This window comes from Haliotis cracherodii, unplaced genomic scaffold (genome assembly GCF_022045235.1).
Source record: "Haliotis cracherodii isolate W230 unplaced genomic scaffold, xgHalCrac1.p SCAF_1, whole genome shotgun sequence".
NCBI lineage: Eukaryota > Metazoa > Mollusca > Gastropoda > Lepetellida > Haliotidae > Haliotis > Haliotis cracherodii.
In genome coordinates this window covers 27,289,005-27,309,462 of record NW_027266264.1, presented here as the reverse complement: position 1 = coordinate 27,309,462, position 20,458 = coordinate 27,289,005, and the positions used below count along the sequence as shown (strand labels likewise).

General features: G+C 40.5%; 1 protein-coding gene across 1 annotated transcript in view; it reads right to left on the bottom strand.

The window, feature by feature from the left end:
• LOC139475323 (uncharacterized) overlaps positions 1 to 19,975 on the bottom strand; it is a 28,256-nt gene extending 8,281 nt beyond the window's left edge. Inside the window, exons 1-11 of the mRNA XM_071258552.1 lie at positions 19,819 to 19,975; positions 12,662 to 12,782; positions 11,227 to 11,353; positions 9,961 to 10,062; positions 8,664 to 8,736; positions 7,873 to 7,929; positions 4,899 to 5,086; positions 1,746 to 2,240; positions 1,118 to 1,198; positions 791 to 840; positions 70 to 177 (exon numbers count right to left, since the gene is read on the bottom strand). Coding sequence (XP_071114653.1) covers positions 70 to 177; positions 791 to 840; positions 1,118 to 1,198; positions 1,746 to 2,240; positions 4,899 to 5,086; positions 7,873 to 7,929; positions 8,664 to 8,736; positions 9,961 to 10,062; positions 11,227 to 11,353; positions 12,662 to 12,775 — 1,395 coding nt within the window. The 5' untranslated portion in view covers positions 12,776 to 12,782; positions 19,819 to 19,975. The remainder of the gene's footprint in view (positions 1 to 69; positions 178 to 790; positions 841 to 1,117; positions 1,199 to 1,745; positions 2,241 to 4,898; positions 5,087 to 7,872; positions 7,930 to 8,663; positions 8,737 to 9,960; positions 10,063 to 11,226; positions 11,354 to 12,661; positions 12,783 to 19,818) is intronic.
• Between the last annotated feature and the right edge of the window lie 483 nt (positions 19,976 to 20,458).

Here is a 20,458-nt window from a genome sequence, read left to right as displayed (position 1 = left end):
TGTACATATGCAAACTCTCCTGACCAGACATGTCAATCTGGAGCTACAGCCAAGCATGCAGAATATTACCTCATCAGTGCTGAGGGTTTGCCCAGCCTTCATCTTAATTTCCAGAGCTTCAATCTGGCGAATTTTCTTCATTAACTGTTTCTTTTTCTTAGCATCTTCGATTCCGTGCTGCAAGTGAAAACAGTACACATCACACACATCTGTCAGGAATGAACATTTCAATGTCTGTGAGTCCATTTAAGGCACATACATACTGTATGGTAACTGTCAAGTTTTAGTAGGTAGGAGGCAGAAAAGTTGACAATGTTTGAAAATAGATTGGAATTTCATAAACTAATCTTAGAGAGCATATTGCTGGAATATTGAAGCTGATGAGCTTTGATGAACTCTCGAACATTTCTGGCATGGCTAAGAGATGAGCCTTTGCACAAAAGATTACAGCACCTTAGACGACTGGGCCATCGAAGCCACCTTGTACTAAAGAGAAGGTTTTGTGCCAAAGATTGTTGACATTAGTGCCACGACAACTATCAGTGTGATGATAGAGACTGTTGACACTAGTGCCATGACAACTATCAGTGTGATGATAAAGACTGTTGACACTAGTGCCATGACAACTATCAGTGTGATGATAGAGACTGTTGACACTAGTGCCATGACAACCATCAGTGTGATGATAAAGACTGTTGACAATAGGGCCATGACAACTATCAGTGTGATGATAAAGACTGTTGACACTAGTGCCATGACAACTATCAGTGTGATGATAAAGGTCACTTACAGTACCAGCCTGTGTTTCAGTCCCAGACCTGGAGCTGCCACCAGCTGAGTCTACAAACATATTCAAACATTTGACTAAACAAATACAACCAGTTCTTGGGCAGAAACCTGTAAACTAACATGCTTGAAAGTATTAAAAAAATTCAAAGCGAGTGCCTCCATTATTCCTCCACAAACAAAATGTTTTACCTATGTTCCACTGAGAATGCCAAAACAGCAGCAATTTTTGATCCAGTGAAGTAGGTACAAATAATTCTAGCAGCAACAGAAAATGGTTTCTTTATTCAACTAACAGTCCAACTGTCAAGTAAAAGGTAAGACCACACACCAAACCAGTCCTTGGCAGGCATCTTCCCATTGCCACTGTGCGCAGTTACTTTCAGCACAACAAAGGCGGGATTCACACCTGCTGAAAGCATTGAACATAAGAGAAATGTTTACATGGAAAAGAAAATTATTGAGAAGGAAAACAGCGGGATAGCAATTGACACCTTATGTAAACTCATCAGTTTATCCACATATGTGCTATTATGAGGAAGTTACAAATAACAATATTGAAGATAATGTACTTTTTAGGGTAAAAATATCATTTATACTTATCCTGACTTATACTAATTGCTTATCTTACCTCATTCCGAAACGAATATATCACTTTGACAAGTGCTTCCAGTGCAGGGGTAGGGGTGGGGTGGGGGAGGAGGATCTGTTCTTGGGAACACAGCACAGGAGTTTCCACAGCCTTTTCCGAATGAGATGAGATTAACAACTAGTATGAGAACAGATAAGGTAAAATTATTGTTAATCTTATCATTTTCATCACCATTATTGAGAAGATGTCAACTCAACTGTTGGCCTTTTTGTTAACTCACTATGATAGTCTTTGCCATCATAATTATCATTATCATTGGTAATTCTTAAGGTCATTGAAACTATATGATTGAAGACTATGACACCACCTCTGGGTGATCCTCTGCCATGACCAGTGCCAAACGACGCTCCGTTACTCTTGCCTCCAAGGTTCAAGGCTGACCAGTCACAAAGCTGACCAGAGTTACTGGCCTTTGCTGAACTCCCCCTCGTCTTGCCATCAGGGCCACCAGGCAGTGGAGAGTCACCGCCACCCAAACCAGCATAGCCGGCTGCAGGAGGCGGGGCGCCGACGCTCCTCCCCCGCCCCACAGGCTTGACCCGTGTCTGGTCAGGGAACACCCCAACCGGAGCTTGAATGTTGATTGATTGTTGTGGAGCTGGCTGACAGGCTGGGATTTCTTCGTAGGGATGTTCTGGTCGCTGGGTTGCCGCTGAGACGACTTGGGCAACAGGTTTGTGAGTGCGAGGAGCTGGCTGAGCAGATGGTCTGACTGGCTGTTGGGTCTTGTTGACAACACCCCTACCTCTTCCCATGGACAAGCCTGTGGTGCCTGGACGAGGGGCATTGCCACCTTTAGCTCCTGAGTGGAAAAATAGGAATAATCATGCACTGACCATTCTGAAAATATATGAGCTCTACATTTGCAACAAAAGGGAGTCATTTGGGTTTAATGTCTTGGAACAGTATTCGGGGTGAGGTGAGGTGAAATTGGGTTTAACGTCGCACCCAAGATTATTGCACTTATATAGCGACGTGCATGCACGTGTGTGTGTGTGTGTGTGTGTGTGTGTGGCTGCTTGTACTAGAATGGACTGATGCCGATTTATAGTGCTGGCCCACTGAGATACCATGCTGCAGTTTAACATGAATACCCCACTCAGACACAGTATACTGACTACGAGCCGACCAGTCCTTGCTTTAACCCCTTAATGCCGAGTGCCAGACAGGGTAACAACAAGTACCATCTTTTAACGTATTTTGGTATGACGCGGCCGGGGATCGAACCCCGGACCTTCCACTCTCCGGGCGGACGCTCTACCACTAGACCACGGAGGCGGAGAACAGTATTCAGGGAAAGTCATGGCATGTCAGCTTAATCATGGGGGAAAAGCCACATGTCTATGACTTGCATTACTTTGGTGAAACCCACCAACATGAGAACGGAAAAGCCAAGGACAGAATTCAGGGAGAATACTTATTTCAAATTCAAACCTGCACACAACAGGGGCAGCACATTTACACATTCTCAGAATTAAATGTTGCCCCACAAGTGTAAAAAAAGGGTAAGAATTCTCTCAAGAGAATTCACTCTGTCCTCAGCTAAAAGTTGCTTTTTATAATAACGACATTCCTAACTGCAAATTGGGTGAGGTGAGGTGAAATTGGGTTTAACATAGCGGCCAAGATTATTCCACTTATATAGTGACGAGCATGCACATGTGTGTGTGTGTGGCTGCTTGTACTAGTCCTGACGGATGCCGATTTATAGTACTAGCTCACTGAGATACCATGCAGCAGTATAACATGAATACCAAGACACAGTATACTGACTCCGAGCCGACCAGACCTTGTTTTAGCCCCTTAATGCCGAGCGACAGACAGGGTAACAACATAACTGCAAATTAAGAACATTCAAAGAACATTCTGAGACACTATTCACTACTGGCCCAGATCCTTACACGGCTAAGGGTTGCAACTCAAACTATATTGCCATCCATCCCACCCTACAGGATATGACCCCTGCTAAACTTCAATCATCCTTACCATGCTAAAACCCATAAGCCATAATAACAATCACAACCAGTGATGTTACTCCCTTCTCCAACAGAATCTGCTTGATATAATGGCAGGATGCAACACAGCAGTAGCAAGTTTGGAAATGTTCAATAATATGGGACTACACTCACCATACCACACACATTGCCTCGACTTACAATTAATATCCAAGGCTTAAAAAAATAAAAGATTTGGTTCTTAGGCAATGGCTTTTGAGTGAGTGATTGAGTATGGTTTTACGCCGCTTTTAGCAATATTCCAGCAAAATCACGGTGGGGGACGCCAGAGATTGGCTTCACACAATGTACCCATGTAGGGAATCGAACCCAGGTCTCCGGCGTGACGAGCAAACGCTTTAACCACTAGGCTACCCAACCACTCCCAAAGGCTTTTGAAAATATAGTGCAGCCAGGCAGTGGTTTTGGGGGCGTTTTTGGGGGGTTGTTCAAACTAGTATGTAACCAAATAAACAGTTGTGTACAATCAAACTGGGACAGGGCATCCCTACATAAATGTATTCCTTGATGAGTAAAATACTGGAATACAGTTTTTGACTACCATTGCACTTGAAACATTTAAGGATTTTATTTTTGTTAAAAAGGGAAATAAAAACGAAACGTGCGGCGAACTTTAGGATGATGCAGGCGGTGCCTGAGAACCAAGACCATTGTTTTTTTTAGCCCAATATATGATAGCTAAGCAATAAATCGCAATGAACAATGAAGAATAAAGTATGGTTCATTTCAAGATAAAACATTTCTGGAGATTCGAACTTGGTGACGTTGTAAACTGGACAACGTTATTTTTGAGACGGAAGTGTTGAATGAGTTGCTCCCATAGAGTGAGTGAGTCTAGTTTTACGCTGCCATATCACGGCGGGGGACCCTCCCAAAAAAGGGCTAAAAAAAAGTACCCTGTGAGGAATCAAACTAGGGTCTTAACAACTAGGCTACCCCACCGCCCTGTTCCCCCTAGATTTAACTGGGCATCATAGATAAATGATCCAATGGTGGGGTAGATATGACAATCGGTATTGCAAGAATAGGTACAGATAATCGACATGAATATTGTGAGAAAGACCAAATTTAACTCTTCTGTTCATTAAAAGGATTTGTCCAACATTGCCGAGGTTGAAGTCTATTCAGGGAATCATCATCACACAAAATTATGATAAATACAGGTAAATATTTTGAAAGCTTGTACTTATTATTAACATCCTTAAAGAGGCTGTACATAATATTGATATCACATTTAAGAAATAAACAATGAGTGGTCATTGTTTACTGCCGCAGCTGGATAAACCACGCAGGCCCCCTTATGGTTTATTCTCCCTGCTGTGTGTTATTGTATGATAAACAATTCTCGCTTGTCATTTATTTCGTAATTAAAGGCATATTAACCCTCAAATTATCACAATTTACAATTTCTCTATTAGTAGTTCGAAACTGCATGGCATACATACCCATGCCCCGCCCTAGTCCGCACTGAGCCAGGGAGTAGGCAAAGACTGCAGAGGGCATCTGCTGTGTGGGTGCTGGGGGTGCCGACTGGTACATGCTGAATGCTTGAGGCTTGTTGTTGGGGAGGCGGAGCTTGCCATCGGGGTTGGGTGTCTGGTTTTCCTTGTTCTGCTGGGCGGGAACTTCTGGCCTGTCAACAGCAATATTCCAACATCACCACAGGCAGCAATATTCCAACAACAACATTACAGTCAGCAATATTCCAACATTACCACAGGCAGCAATATTCCAACAACAACATTACAGTCAGGAATATTCCAACAACATTACAGTCAGCAATATTCCAACATTACCACAGGCAGCAATATTCCATCATCACCAAAGGCAGCTATATTCCAACATCACCACAGGCAGCAATATTCCAACATTACCACAGGCAGCAATATTCCAACATCACCACAGGCAGCAGTATTCCAACAAAACCACATGCAGCAGTATTCCAACATTACCACAGGCAGGAGTATTCCAACATTACCACAGGCAGCAATATTCCAACAACATCACCACAGGCAGCAGTATTCAAACATCACCACAGGCAGCAATATTCCAACAACAACATCACAGGCAGCAGTATTCAAACATCACCACAGGCAGCAATATTCCAACAACATCACCACAGGCAGCAGTATTCAAACAACATTACTACAGGCAGCAATTTTTCAACACTACAGTCAGCAATATTCCAACATCACCACAGGCAGCAATATTCCAACATCACCAGTCGGCAATATTCCAACATCACCACAGGCAGCAGTATTCCAACAAAACCACAGGCAGCAATATTCCAACATTACCACAGTCAGCAATATTCCAACAACATTACAGTCAGCAATATTCCAACATTACCACAGGCAGCAATATCCCAACATCACCACAGGCAGCAGTATTCCAACATCACCACAGGCAGCAATATTCCAACATCACCACAGTCAGCAATATTCCAACAACACCACAGGCAGCAATATTCCAACAACACCACAGGCAGCAATATTCCAACAACACTACAGGCAGCAATTTCCAACAACACCACAGGCAGCAATATTCCAACAACACCACTACAGTCAGCAATATTCCGACATCACCACAGGCAGCAATATTCCAACATCACTACAGGCAGCAGTATTCCTACATCACTACAGGCAGCAATATTCCAACATCACCACAGGCAGCAGTATTCCTACATCACTACAGGCAGCAATATTCCAACATCACCACAGGCAGCAGTATTCCTACATCACTACAGGCAGCAATATTCCTACATCACTACAGGCAGCAGTATTCCTACATCACCACAGGCAGCAATATTCCTACATCACTACAGGCAGCAATATTCCTACATCACTACAGGCAGCAGTATTCCTACATCACCACAGGCAGCAGTATTCCAACATCACCACAGTCGGCAATATTCCAACAATATCACTACAGTCAGCAATATTCCAATATCACCACAGGCAGCAATATTCCAACATCACTACAGGCAGCAGTATTCCTACATCACTACAGGCAGCAGCATTCCTACATCACTACAGGCAGCAATATTCCAACATCACCACAGGCAGCAGTATTCCTACATCACTACAGGCAGCAATATTCCTACATCACTACAGGCAGCAATATTCCTACATCACTACAGGCAGCAGTATTCCTACATCACTACAGTCAGCAATATTCCAATATCACCACAGGCATCAGTATTCCTACATCACCACAGGCAGCAGTATTCCAACATCACCACAGTCGGCAATATTCCAACAATATCACTACAGTCAGCAATATTCCAATATCACCTCAGGCAGCAATATTCCTACATCACCACAGGCAGCAGTATTCCTACATCACCACAGGCAGCAGTATTCCTACATCACTACAGGCAGCAGTATTCCAACATCACCACAGTCGGCAATATTCCAATATCACCACAGTCAGCAATATTCCAATAATATTACAGTCAGCAATATTCAAACAACATCACTACAGTCAGCAATATTCAAACAACACCACTACACATCATCACTGTTTTGGTTTAAAGACTTGACCAACCAGTGCCAAAAGCCACTACATGTCATACTTCATATTTCATATTAAGCAAAGTTGGAGATAAATGTCCTTTCGTCAAAGTAATCTGTACGAACATGTAACCATGGAAACATGAACATAATGCAAACAATCATTTTAAAATAAACCTGGAAATCCAGAAGTTGAATAGGATGTTTTCAATCTCAAGGGTTGAGCAAACTTTCAGTGAGTGAGTGAATGAGTCGGGTTTGACAGTATTCCAGTTATATCGCGGCTACTCAGCTTAATGTCAATCTCATTACAATGAGATCTAAGTTCTCGCTGCCACTAAACAAAAGTCTGAAGACATCCCATTACAGGTCAGAACAACTTTTCACGAACTTTGACCGACCACTGAAATGACTAACAAGAAGTTGACATCAGCCAATAAGAAAGCAGCTTTCTCGAGCTTTGCAGCATTTGTTTCAACCTGGCGACTTCCATTTCAAACTATGCTTGAAAAATATGTGGACACATTCCAGAATGTCTAATATATGGTTGAGATTGTAAGCTAAATGTGGGAGGAAAGCCCGAAGTGAGGCAAGCCTGAGACGTTTTCACTTCGGTGAAACCCATGAGCATGGATATGGTGCTGACAAACCTAGAAAAATAATCGAGGCAAACCGGGATTCCAACCCACAATCATAGGTTTCTGGTGTGCCAAAGGGACGCAACTCTGCGCAACGAATGGCAGCACCTTGAACGATAGGGCCAGCCGTGCCCCTGGCAAACTTCCAGATTACAGCCACTTGTTACATAGCTTACATTGATAGATATTCACCGAGTATGCACTTAATAAAGACCGGCGTACATCCCTTTTATGGTGGAGTTGAAAACTGAGAAGTGCAGAGTACTCACTCTATATGTTCTGGATTCAGGTACTTGTGAAAGGACCGCTTCTCAGCTGGAGTCATTCTGAATAACAAATGTAAATTTTAAACTGAATTGTATATTTATATACTTATCCCATCTAAGACTATGCATTTCTTCCCCACATCACAGTTACACCAGCCTGTCAGCACAAAGAAAGGGAAGGATGTGGAAGGGAAGTCAAGTGATCATATTGTGTATGCACAGGATTACAGTGTGTGAACCCTCTGTTTGGGTGGTGACCATGGTGATCCTGGGATGTGTTCGGGTGAATGTTTTTAGAAGCTGGAAACTTTGCTCAAGCATGTTTCCACAGACGGATCGAAAGGAGGAAAAAATGCATAGTGTTAGATTGGATAAGCTTAAATATTTACACTATGTTACTGAAAGGGTCATAAGGACTAAGTGTAATAACTTTCCAATATTTATATACATGCCCTTTAGCTATTCTAAGGGCCGATTGGTTAGTTGAGGTGATATGACATCAGACTTGGATAACATTAAGTCATCTGAACAATAGGCTGAATTCAGTGAACATTCTCTGATGGGTTGACATTGTTAATTAAGAAAGAAATAGAATCGTGACATGATTCAATAGCTAGGCAATGGGAACAAAGCAGACCAACTTTACTCTATTGGATAAGTTTGCCATATGATATAATAAAACTGTCCGACAATGAAATATTTGCTCAACAATGTTCCTATTTGTATAAAATGCTTTTTGTATTCATAACTGGGACTCCAAAGAAACACCCATGCCATTACGAGCCAACCATTACCCTGTGATGTTCTTGAACTTGACTTTATCCAGGAATTCTGGGTTGACACCTATTCTTGGATGGGGATTCACCTCTGCAAGATAAATGGGTATTGTCTGATTGATAGATCTTCTGAAATTCATTGTCATTGCAGATCAAACTTATTCCCTGTTTGCCAGACATCCAGCCAAGGCGTGGGAGAAGAGGGGGGGGGGGGGGGGGGGGATCAAACCTTGACCCCCTTTGAAGGAGGTAAGTTGGGGTAGAACCCACAAAGTTGACCACACAGCAAGTAGAGTGCAGCTTTCAGTGTTCCTGTTTACCGATTTTACCAGTAAAATTAGGCTTGGGTCAGCAATTCATGTGACTGTCAGTCCCTGTTGACCGGCAAATAAAGTACCTTATCAACCTTCTTTGTTGAACAAAACATTAGCAATATTCAATAAAGTATTCTTTTCAAACGAAATCTTTTTTCACCAGGGTTTCCCATTGGCTATTTTTAGTGCAAGGAAATAACATTTCACTTTGCTTCAGGGGTTAAATATCTATTTGCAGCAGCTTCATCTCAAACCAAAGATAAATATTCTGAAAGAAAGAGAAAATTGTGACTGGACCCTGTGTGAATGAATGGGTGGGGGAGGGACTGAGCATTTTCACGAACACACGTTTGGCTATACAGTGCATGGTATCTCTAATCTATTATGATGAATACAATGAACCCAATCGCTACCACAGCTTTGTGGCGTAGATTCTCTTGGAGAGACGTCACCACTACAATCGCCACTACCTCCAACTTGGATCAGGATGTCCAACACTTGGGAGACTAATTGGATTAGATGACTATTTCTAGCATGTTGCTCAAATCAGGCTCAAATGAGACCTGTGAAGATATGGGGTAGAATAGGTCTTCACCAACCCATGCTTGCCCTAAAAGGCGATGAAGCTTGTCATAAGAGGCGACTAATGGGATCAGGTGGTCAAGCTCGCTGACGTAGTTGATGCATATCATCGTATCCCAATTGCATTGATTGATGCTCAGTATGTCTGGTCCAGATTATTTACAGAACGTTAAACCGCCACACTTAAAAATATTCCAGCTGTATGACAGCGTTCTGTAAATAATCAAACAAACAAAACCAAAATCAAAATGCTCTGGTATGGGTATTTATCAAAATAAAATGGAGACATAACACACCAGATAAACGAGGGAGACAAGAGTGTTAACCAGTGTGCCACGCAGTCAGGCTTGTAGCAGGACCCCTAAACAACAAACTTAAGTCTGTGGTTGCAAATGTCTTGCTCTATCCCAGGCACATACCCTCATCCCAGCTTTCTGTGCAAGTTATTTCATACTGATTGTAGGCTGGGACATCAGTGCAGCCTTTGAAAGTGCCCACTTCATCACTTTGCAACTCATGGTCTGAAAAAACAAATCATGCTGTTAACACTCCAGTGCTCGCTAAAGATGTTACTCTCAATCAGTTACCATGGTTACCCTGAACTGATGCAATGATTGATGGTAACAGTAACTGTCAACATAATCAATCAGATATTATCATCAATTATGGAGAAAAATCAGTTTTAATATCAAATTTCTATTAATAATGTTCAATCAATCCTTTCATCAGTAATAACCACTAACCATCACATTCATCATGTTCATTAATATGCAACTAATCACATATTTTCATTGATGAAATACAGACCTACAGATAAGGAGCAGATTGGCGTAAAATACATCCCAAAAATATTCAAAACCCAATTACTTTTAAATAACTTGCGTACAGAAATGCATGCATTAAATGAAAAACTCAAATGTATAAAAAAAATCTCTCGTAAATACACAATGAAGCTTTTTCAGCATGCATACAACATGTACAAAGGAGTTAATTTCCGAAACACAATTACGAGCTAAATTACTTTCCAAGTCAGGCCTATATATATTAAGAACAGTTATTCACATCTAAAACATTATTTCATTTTTTCAAAATCTTAAAATTTTCGTTTATTAGAGTGATGAATAGATGAGTGAAAAAATATTGGTTACCAATGAAAATGTAATAACCCAATTAATACAGACACCTTCGAGTAAAAACTCAAATGCTCAAAAAGTTTTCTTGAGCTCTGGAAATAAGATTCTTATCATTTTGATTTACAACTGATTATAAACAGTAATTAGTTAAAACAATCCAATAATGACCTATCATCCATCATAAAATCTCCACACCATCCAAGAGGACACAGAGAACACACCAAATAGACAGAAATTAGAGTGAGTGAGTTAGGTTCAACGCTGCTTTTAACAGTATTCCAGTCATATCGTGATGCAGATCTCAGACGTATACCACTTTGGCAAAACCCACACACACGGGTATGGTGTTGACAAACCTAGAAACATAATCGGGGCGAACCGGGATTCGAACCCACAATCATAGGTTTCTGGCATGCCCAAGGGACGCAACCCTGCACAGCGAATCGTGGCGCCTTAGACGACTGGGCCATCCATGACTCTACAGAAATTAGAATGATCAAGAAAAGGTTCTTGTTTACAGAATACAGTACCTGACAAGTTAGAGAAACATACCATGTGCAATCTCCCTCTCAAGGACAGCTTTGTTTGGACATGTTGCGATGTGGAACCTCAGCTCTGGTCGAGGCATCTCATGGGTGGCATTAAATGGACAGGTCGCAAAATCCTTAGCTGTATGATTCTGAATTGTATCCAATATGAGTGAGTGAGTTGGGCTTAACCCCACTCAGAACAATATTCCAGTCATATCATGGCATCTGACCATAACCAGGGACGAAGGCCCGAAGTGATGCAGGACCCAGGGCTCCGTTTCATGAAGCGATCTTAGCGCTACAGTGATCGTAACTCCCATATTTTAACATAGGCTTACGATCATCGTAGCTCTAAGATCGCTTTGAGGAACAGGGTCCTGGCCTTTACCACTTCGGAGAAACTCACTAGCACGGTATGGTGCTGATAAACCTAGAGACACCAGTATTTACGCTACACAAAAGTGAACGTCTACCATGCACACATGTAGAAAATGGACGTTGAAAAAGAAAACTCTGCATCCTGCATGACTCACAATAATATTTACTGTACCTACAACGAATCATGAGCAGTTATCCGAACTGATATTTCATCCATCAATCATGACCACTGTCCACATGATCAGTGATTCATTACAGATGCTCAAGTAATTATCCAAAAGTACAGTACACGACACCATTTCATTACTTTACAGGACCCTCATATTGTCTGCAAAGTCCCTCAAAATTGATTATTGAAGGTCCCCAGGAAACCCACTTTTGTACGTCAAGGTGAAAGCTTGATACATAATCAAACATTGCAGGTAACAATATTCAGATGATCCATTTGGTCATCTTACAACAAGCATTGGTTAGTGGGGACCAATTCTAACCAGGATCTGCACAGGGTCATCTTACAACAAGCATAGGTTGCTGAGGACCAATTCTAACCAGGATCTGCACAGGGTAATCTTACAACAAGCATTGGTTGCTGAGGACCAATTCTAACCAGGATCTGCACGGGGTCATCTTACAACAAGCATTGGTTGCTGAGGACCAATTCTAACCAGGATCTGCACAGGGTCATCTTACAACAAGCATAGGTTAGTGGGGACCAATTCTAACCAGGATCTGCACAGGGTCATCCTACAACAAGCATAGGTTGGTGGGGACCAATTCTAACCAATATCTGCACAGGGTCATCTTACAACAAGCATTGGTTGCTGGGGACCAATTCTAACCAGGATCTGCACAGGGTCATCTTACAACAAGCATAGGTTGCTGGGGACCAATTCTAACCAGAATCTGCAAGGGGTCATCTTACAACAAGCATAGGTTAGTGGGGACCAATTCTAACCAGGATCTGCACAGGGTCATCCTACAACAAGCATTGGTTGCTGGGGACCAATTCTAACCAGGATCTGCATGGGTGAGGTACCAGTCAAGTACACTTATACCTAGTGATTGCTTCTCATCCATACCTTTCTGCATTTCATGAGATGGTACTGCATACGTTTGCGACGAACCATGTGCGCCTTGTCATATGGACACGGCTCCAGCTCCTCAGGGTCTATAGAGAAGTCGTAGTCGAACATTGTTACCCTGGAAAACATTGATGAAACATGCATCACAAGCAGGTCCACTTTAGACAACAACAATCAGGGTTCCTGGGATGATGATCAATCTATGCAACTGGGATACGATGATATGCATGAACCAAGTCCGTGAGCTTGACCCCCTGATCCCTTTAGTCGCTTCTTATGACAAGCTTCGTTGCCTTTCAGGGCAAGCATGGGTTGGTGAAGACCTAATCTACCCCGGATCTTCTCAGGTGAACACAACTGGTGTTCAGATGGATTTCTGTTACCTGTTTTTTTAATTTATTTATTGTGTATGAAGATGATATGATGAAGAGTCTGATAGTACTTCTTATCAACTGGGTAACATTTGGTCATCCCAACTTCCAAAGTACAGAGAGAACCCTTCTGGTCAGCAGTACTCGTTCAGACTCCCCACACCACTGTCACACAACTAGAGAACTAGCTAAAGACAATTGATTGTCCTGCTTGACATCATGAAAAATTAGTTTTTTGTGCCACAATACCAACTATATAATACCCATTCCCTCTATTTATAGACTCAGTCAGCACTACCAATCCCTTCTTTACAATATGTTCAATGATGCCTAGTTTGACACAAGTGGGTAAAACTTTTGACCTCAGAGGTGATAACTAACCGGATGCCCATTGTGTAATTCTATTTTTTAATGACATTGTTATGTACTTGTTACAACTGCTGCTCAATAAACCATGTTTGTGTTTATATTCAAGTGGGTATTTCCGCTATCCAAAGTGTGCAGTGAGGAAGTCTTATTGTTGATAGTCATTTTCGAGACATAAACGCAAAGTTAAATTAATACAAGCAAGATCACTCAATTTTACACAATTAATTGACTCTTTCGTTAATTTCAAGATTTACAATAGTTGAGCTTAACATCCGAAAGGTCATGAGTTCGCGTCCCACGGTTTCTCACAAAAACTGGTTGTTTGTCTTTGAGACATGTGACCTACGGTAGAGATCATCCTCAGGAGAAGTTGTGGTACTGTATTCTAAAGGTGTTCCAGTTCCGACCATAAACTCTCAGCCCTCACAAGGGCTGAGTTTAAGACCATTCTTTTCATGCTTGTTTTAATATTAAAACAAGCTGGGACGAGTCAAAATTTACTACCTAGGTACTGACCCCCCTATTACCTGACCCTACCCCGGTACCCACTGTAGGTCTCAAGAGTTGGGAACATAACGTCTGATTTGAAATTGTTTTACTGCAGACCTGGCAAATACTACATGTATCAAACAATCAGATCATGCGTATACTGAGGTTGACTCAAGCTTTATCATTACTCAAACATATGCAAGTCAAAAAGAATGTGTGCATCATCAGAAAGAAATGTGACCATCAGCCACTTGAAGCGTAACCACTGAGCTATAGTGAGTTTTTGTCATTAAAGAATATATCACATGACTAACCATGGTTCCCAGAACTAGAAGTATTGTGGGTACAGACTCAGGACACACCACACCAACACACACCCTCCCCCCCACACCCCAACCTCACCCGACCCTAGTACCCGAATAACCCCCCCCAGGCCTAATGTTAACATTGTTCTACCTGTAAAATGCATCTTAAGGGAATTGGGCAAAGGCAGACACATCTATACAGAAACTGACGAAGACAGGGACCCAAATACTGCACTGCAGTTAGGCTATATTCAGGGCCTATAGGTTCTACTACACCAAATCAGTACCAGTTTGGAGAGTGCGGTTTTCGTAGGGAGCCTTCAGTGCAGATCGAGAGATATCTGCAGGCTGTGATTGGAGGATATTCTGTAAGATTTTTATGTCTTTCAAATGTACATCCATCCAGTTATTAAAACTGACCATGTTTTTCTATATTTAGTACTGTCTTTTTCAACATGATGACTTATGCTGAATGTGACCACAGCTATTTTCAAGTAGGTGACATTTGGTGCGAAACTGGGGGTGGTGTGTTTAGCTTCCGGTACTCGGAAAAGGAGCTGACTAAGCTAGTCATTTTTATTTTTTTTATTGCTGCTCTAAGGCCAAACTGTGCACACACGTACAGGTAATAGCTGTTGAATGCTTAGTTATTTAAAAAAAAATCATAACGTTACTATAGAAGTCTATGGGAAAACATTTGGTTGTGTGTAACCTGTAGTTGACCTGCCATGACAGTTCTGACGAGTCTCACCCCACTGTGACCCACCAATGGCAGCTGAGGAAAATATTACAGTGAATGCTTGCCTGACAGAAAACTAAAATGTAATAACATGTACGGTTTGTTCACTTGGGTGGCAAGTAATTTCCGCACAGTCCTAATTATGATACTGAATTTAGCTGCCTAAAGACAGTAGTGACAAAGTTCGACATGATCACCATATGTGTTGGAAAATCAAAAAAGTCTTGAGCATATTATTTTATAGGCAGGTGGCCTGTACAAAGTACTCAATAAATATTACCTACCAATTTCCAGCTAACTCAGAAAGAAATTCATGGTCACAGATTAATCATCTCGCTGAAGTTTTGAAAGCGCAACGTCTCAACGACTGTGAAAGGGGAATCCCCCAGCAAACAATTCTACGTTGTTACAACGTTGTGACAACGTTTACTTTTCGTTGCTACAACGTTGTGATGTTACGTTGTCACAACGTAATTCTGTAGACTCCCAGATTGGTTGCTACAACGTTGTGCGTAAACCAAAATACAACCAAATCAAGACGTTGTCACAACGTCCATTTTTTACGTCGCGACAACGTAGGTATCGCATACTGTTTACATATGGCGACACTACAGCCATTGCAGCACGTTGTTGCAATGTCCATGTAGATTAACGCCTGTTTTATTCCTCAATACCTCCAAGGCAGCCTGAAAAGTTTGTACCAATCAAGTTAAGACGTCAGGTACCAAGAAATACATTCTGCAAACTGAATTCACTTTAACCCTATCCATGAAACAGCAAGTCAATGAAATGCACTCTCTTTTGGCAGAGTTTGAAATACGGCCAAGATAAAAATCTAAATGTTTTAAATTACATGTACAATTTGGTAATATAATATTTATTTTCCAAAACAATTTTCAAGGCTATGTGCAAAATGTTCACAAATGTTTCAACACAATTAAAAGATATTTGATTTTCCCACGAATTTGCAAATTAAAAACCATCAAACAATAAGCCCTGCACAAATTGAAACATTTACATTTTCTTGGCCTTACCTCATACATTCAGCATTGAGAGCAACACTGTGACAAACAGAATAGTCTATGCATCTGATTTCCTAAGATCCATTTCCCAGTAAACGAAATGACAATAGAATTCTGGTTGAGGTGACCTTTATTTATTTGTTAAATGACAAGTCAGAACACAGGCTGAGTTGCTGGGGAGCCTTTTCAGTCCTCAAATGAAAAGTCACAGGGATGATCTTCAACTGTATCCTCAGTCTCTCCTTATGCCTTGGTAACTGAATAAAAAATGACACAAATGTTATAAAATGGCAAGGCAAGGGACATATTTCTGACATAACAAAATAACGGTTGCATTCCCCAAAATAATGTTTTGATGTCTGATGTCAGTCTTTAAACTGTTAAAAACTGCTGAAAGTGCGAAGGCGCTGACACTAATACCATGATGCTCTTGGATCATACATAAGCAGAAAAGCTTTTAGCACTGAATCATTGGTGTAACTTTATACCCCCGCCCTTTTAGATTGTGGGTATAATTAAATAAGAATCATCTAAGTTTTAATTCTTGAAGATGTTTGTATATATTATTGCATCAGACATACCTTTCTGTCAGTGATGTACTTTAAACAAATACGCTCCCACAATACTGTTTTCTCCACCTGAAAAAAAAAACAAAAACCACAAAGTATCACATTCTTAAATAAACCAGTACTGTATAGATAAATCCCATTTACTTAGACTAATAGAGTATGATGTAACTGATGGTAATATTGGCAAATAGTTTTATCAGTCAATAGATCAACTGTAGTTATTCAAAAGCAGTAACTTTACCTTTCTGCTGTACATCACAAACTAGTGATTCAAGTGAATATGTTGGCCAAGTTTCTAAAACCTTATTTGAAAAATATGTACATAAATGAAAAATATATATTGCCAAATAAAATAAATAGTTCCCATATTTGAAGCAAGAATGTTGAATATGAATTATGAATTGGCCCACCAATAAGTGATAAAAGTGTTAACACTTTGGGGTATTTATCCTAATTAAAACTGTGATTTTTTTTTAATACTTAGATCTACCTTAATATTTTCCATATTAATATGCCAGGATAGTTATATATGTTCTAACATTTACAAAGATTAGAAACATGGGGAAATAAACAAAATGCAATAGCTTATACAATACCAGACGAAGTTGAAACAGCTCTAAATATTTATTGAAATTTATTTGTCACTACGTTTATTAACATAGATCTAATACAGTTGAATATCGTTAAATATAATTCTGTAGTATGGTAGCCTACCTGGCAATATATGGAGATCGAAAACCGAACGAATATGGTTGCTATCAATTCCATTGTATTTTTCATTGGTGCACATTGGCTACACCTATCTCACTTTAATAATCAACAAACGATGACCAACTCACTGACAATATACGGTGATATTTAACTTTTGACTATCGACTAGCTTATCATCACCAGCGAGGACAATACCGCAAACACCCCGTTACAGCGCGACGAGAGACTCGTTTTACTTTTGCTCGTTTTCATTAGAAAGGAGTCGGACATAGATCTAGTTATCGGAAAATGATGAATTGATTCTTTTTTCGGAAATAATAAAAATACACATGATAAGCACCTTGCTATGATAAACTTTACAGACAGCAGCAACAACCTGATGATCCACATTTAGGCTACTTCAGTCAGTGCTAATTAGGCCTTTTCGGAAACAACAAGTATGTTTCTGTCTCTTCCCGAAAATACGATTTTTTTCATAACATCATTGAGCGCTTTAGACTAGGGCTATAACTAGCAGCCTACGGAGAGTCGATCTGAATACTTCAATTGTTTTGATTCCCTCTTTTAGCTGTATAAGAGAAATCTACTTAACCTTTCCCATGGCCTCGATGAGCCACATTGTTGCACAAAAATCAGTCAGAAGATTAGTACATGTAAACTTTAAATAGTAATGATTTCAGAAATAACACGAGAGAAATGGCGATTACTGTCAGTGCGGTCAGTAGGCGATGCATAAGTTAGGCCTATTACAAATCTACACGCTTACGATCGAAACCCGAACATTATATGACGGCCACAAAACGCCACCAGATTGAATTCTGGTCAAAAATATACCGCTTGCCCTTGGCAATTACCCTTGGTATCCATAAAATAATAATATGGAAAAAAGTCTTGGGCCCCCTTCACCTCTATCATCAAGTTCTCTGTATCATATTAATATCAACACTGACGCTCAGTGAAAATGACCGGCAAACTGCATTCTAGACCCTGCCACTTCTGAATAATACGATACATTTAAATCATTTGACGCACTTCATGCACAGAAACATATCAACAAGCGGAGACTATTTTTGAAAAATTAACTTACCTCATTCGAATTCACAGATCATCTGTCCAGTTCCAGTTGCTTCACAATCACTTGCTTGTAATATATTATGTCCAGAGTGAGTTTGAGCTAAGATGGCTGGTGACAACAAATCTTCCGCGACAATGTGACGTCATTCTGACGTCACTTCACGAGGCAACAGGCTAAACTTTTCTGCAGTCGCTCTCAAGCCACGAAAAATACGCGCCAATTGTTTTTAACTGTAATATTCCTTGTGACAACATTTAGTAGACAGATAACTTCGTTAATAGATATATATGTTTAAAAAAAATAACACTAAGAGATGGTAGATCTACAAGTGGTTTCCTAAACATCTTTTACAAAAAGTGCTGTAATGTCCAAAGCACAACGTTATCACAACGTTAATTTGCAACGTTGTTGTAACGTTGTCACAGATATACGCAATTACGTTCTCGAAATATTAGTATTAAGAGATGAAAATTCAAATGCCGAATATATAGAAAGGTAATGCATTACTGCCTTGGTATTCTGACAAATTCATGTTGATTTTGATAAAGCAGTTCTATTCCTTTATGACTATCGAGAAGCAAACTCAATAACGTTTCACCGACGTTTCAGAAACGTAGTTACAAAACGTTGTGTGATGTCCATTGCACAACGTTTTCACAACGTGAATGTGCAACGTTGTTATTACGTTGTGAAATAACGTTGCAGGTCGACGTTAAAATAACGTTGTGACAACGTTATATCACGACGTTACCAATCCACAACCTTTCAACAACGATGGAAGTGCGAATCATGCATGTATGGCGAAAATGTTATTGTCATTGTTTGTTGTTTAATCGCCTCTTACGACAAGCACGGGTTGCTGAAAAGTGAAAACCAAATCTAACATTATTGTAATTTTCTGCCAAAATGTAGTGTATTTCGAGTAAACACCTTTGTTTTTACGCTTTCCGCGATGAAGACTATGTGACGTCGCACCAACGTATCAGAAACGTTGTCATCATAACGTTGCATGGCGCCCGCTGACAACGTTTCCACAACGTAATTTTGCTACGTTGTGATTACGTTGTCACATAACGTTGGAGTGACGTGATAATAAGGTGTTTACACAGACTTTAGTTTATTTACGAGATGGAAATCCTGATTCCGAAGATTTAGGTAAATAATGAATTACTGCCTTGTTTTCGGCAGAAATTGTGTCGATTTGTATGTAAAACTTTTGTTCATACAATTTTTGTTAAGGCGACAGTTGACGTCGCACCAACGTTTCAGGAAAGATGTAACAAGACGTTGGGAAATATTCGATGAACAACGTTTTCACAACGTAAAAATGCAACGTTGTTATTACGTTGTGAAACGACGTTGCACAGTGACGTAATAATAACGTTGTGACAACGTTGTATCACTACGTTACCAATTCACAACTTTACCACAACGTTGTGAAAACGTAGTGTGTTAGCTGGGCCCCTACTAAAGTTCCCGAACAACCCCCAAGGGATAAACGTACCTGATATAACTGTTTCACCACCTCTTTGTCAGACTGTGTGCGGAGAAGGTTAGCAATGAAACACCGCAGTATTCCAATTTCTATTCAGTCTCCAGATTATTCGTCACACAGTCAGTAGGCTGTACCAGAGTATCACTATAAATGGTGATGTTAATGGTGTCACTTCCGCAGTTACTCGTCACGTGGTACGAGCTCCTTGTAGCGACCGGTAGGACTCGGTTGCTGCGAAGTTTCCTTGATGAAACTCTCCATCCAAACATTCAAGTTGACAGATGGTTCCCGGTAATCTTAATATATTGAAACAAAATACAAATAGTTTGATAAAACTAGATAAACTAGAAGCACCGTCCAGCACACTCCAACTCGGGCCATGACAAATTACGGGTATATTATTAGTTATGGTGTCTTTAGTTGCCGTAAACGGTGTCATATTAGGTTAGCAGACAAAAATATTAGGCGAGGCGTCATATCGAATTTATTATGCCGAAAAGTTTACACTATTTGGTATATTTGTCGCACATATCATGTCATAGACCATATTAACTCAAAACTTTACTTACAACCTAAGACGTTAAGGGTCAAAGGGAGACAACTCTTCAAACCTCAGAGGCAAAACCTTGTTGATAATTTTAACTTTATA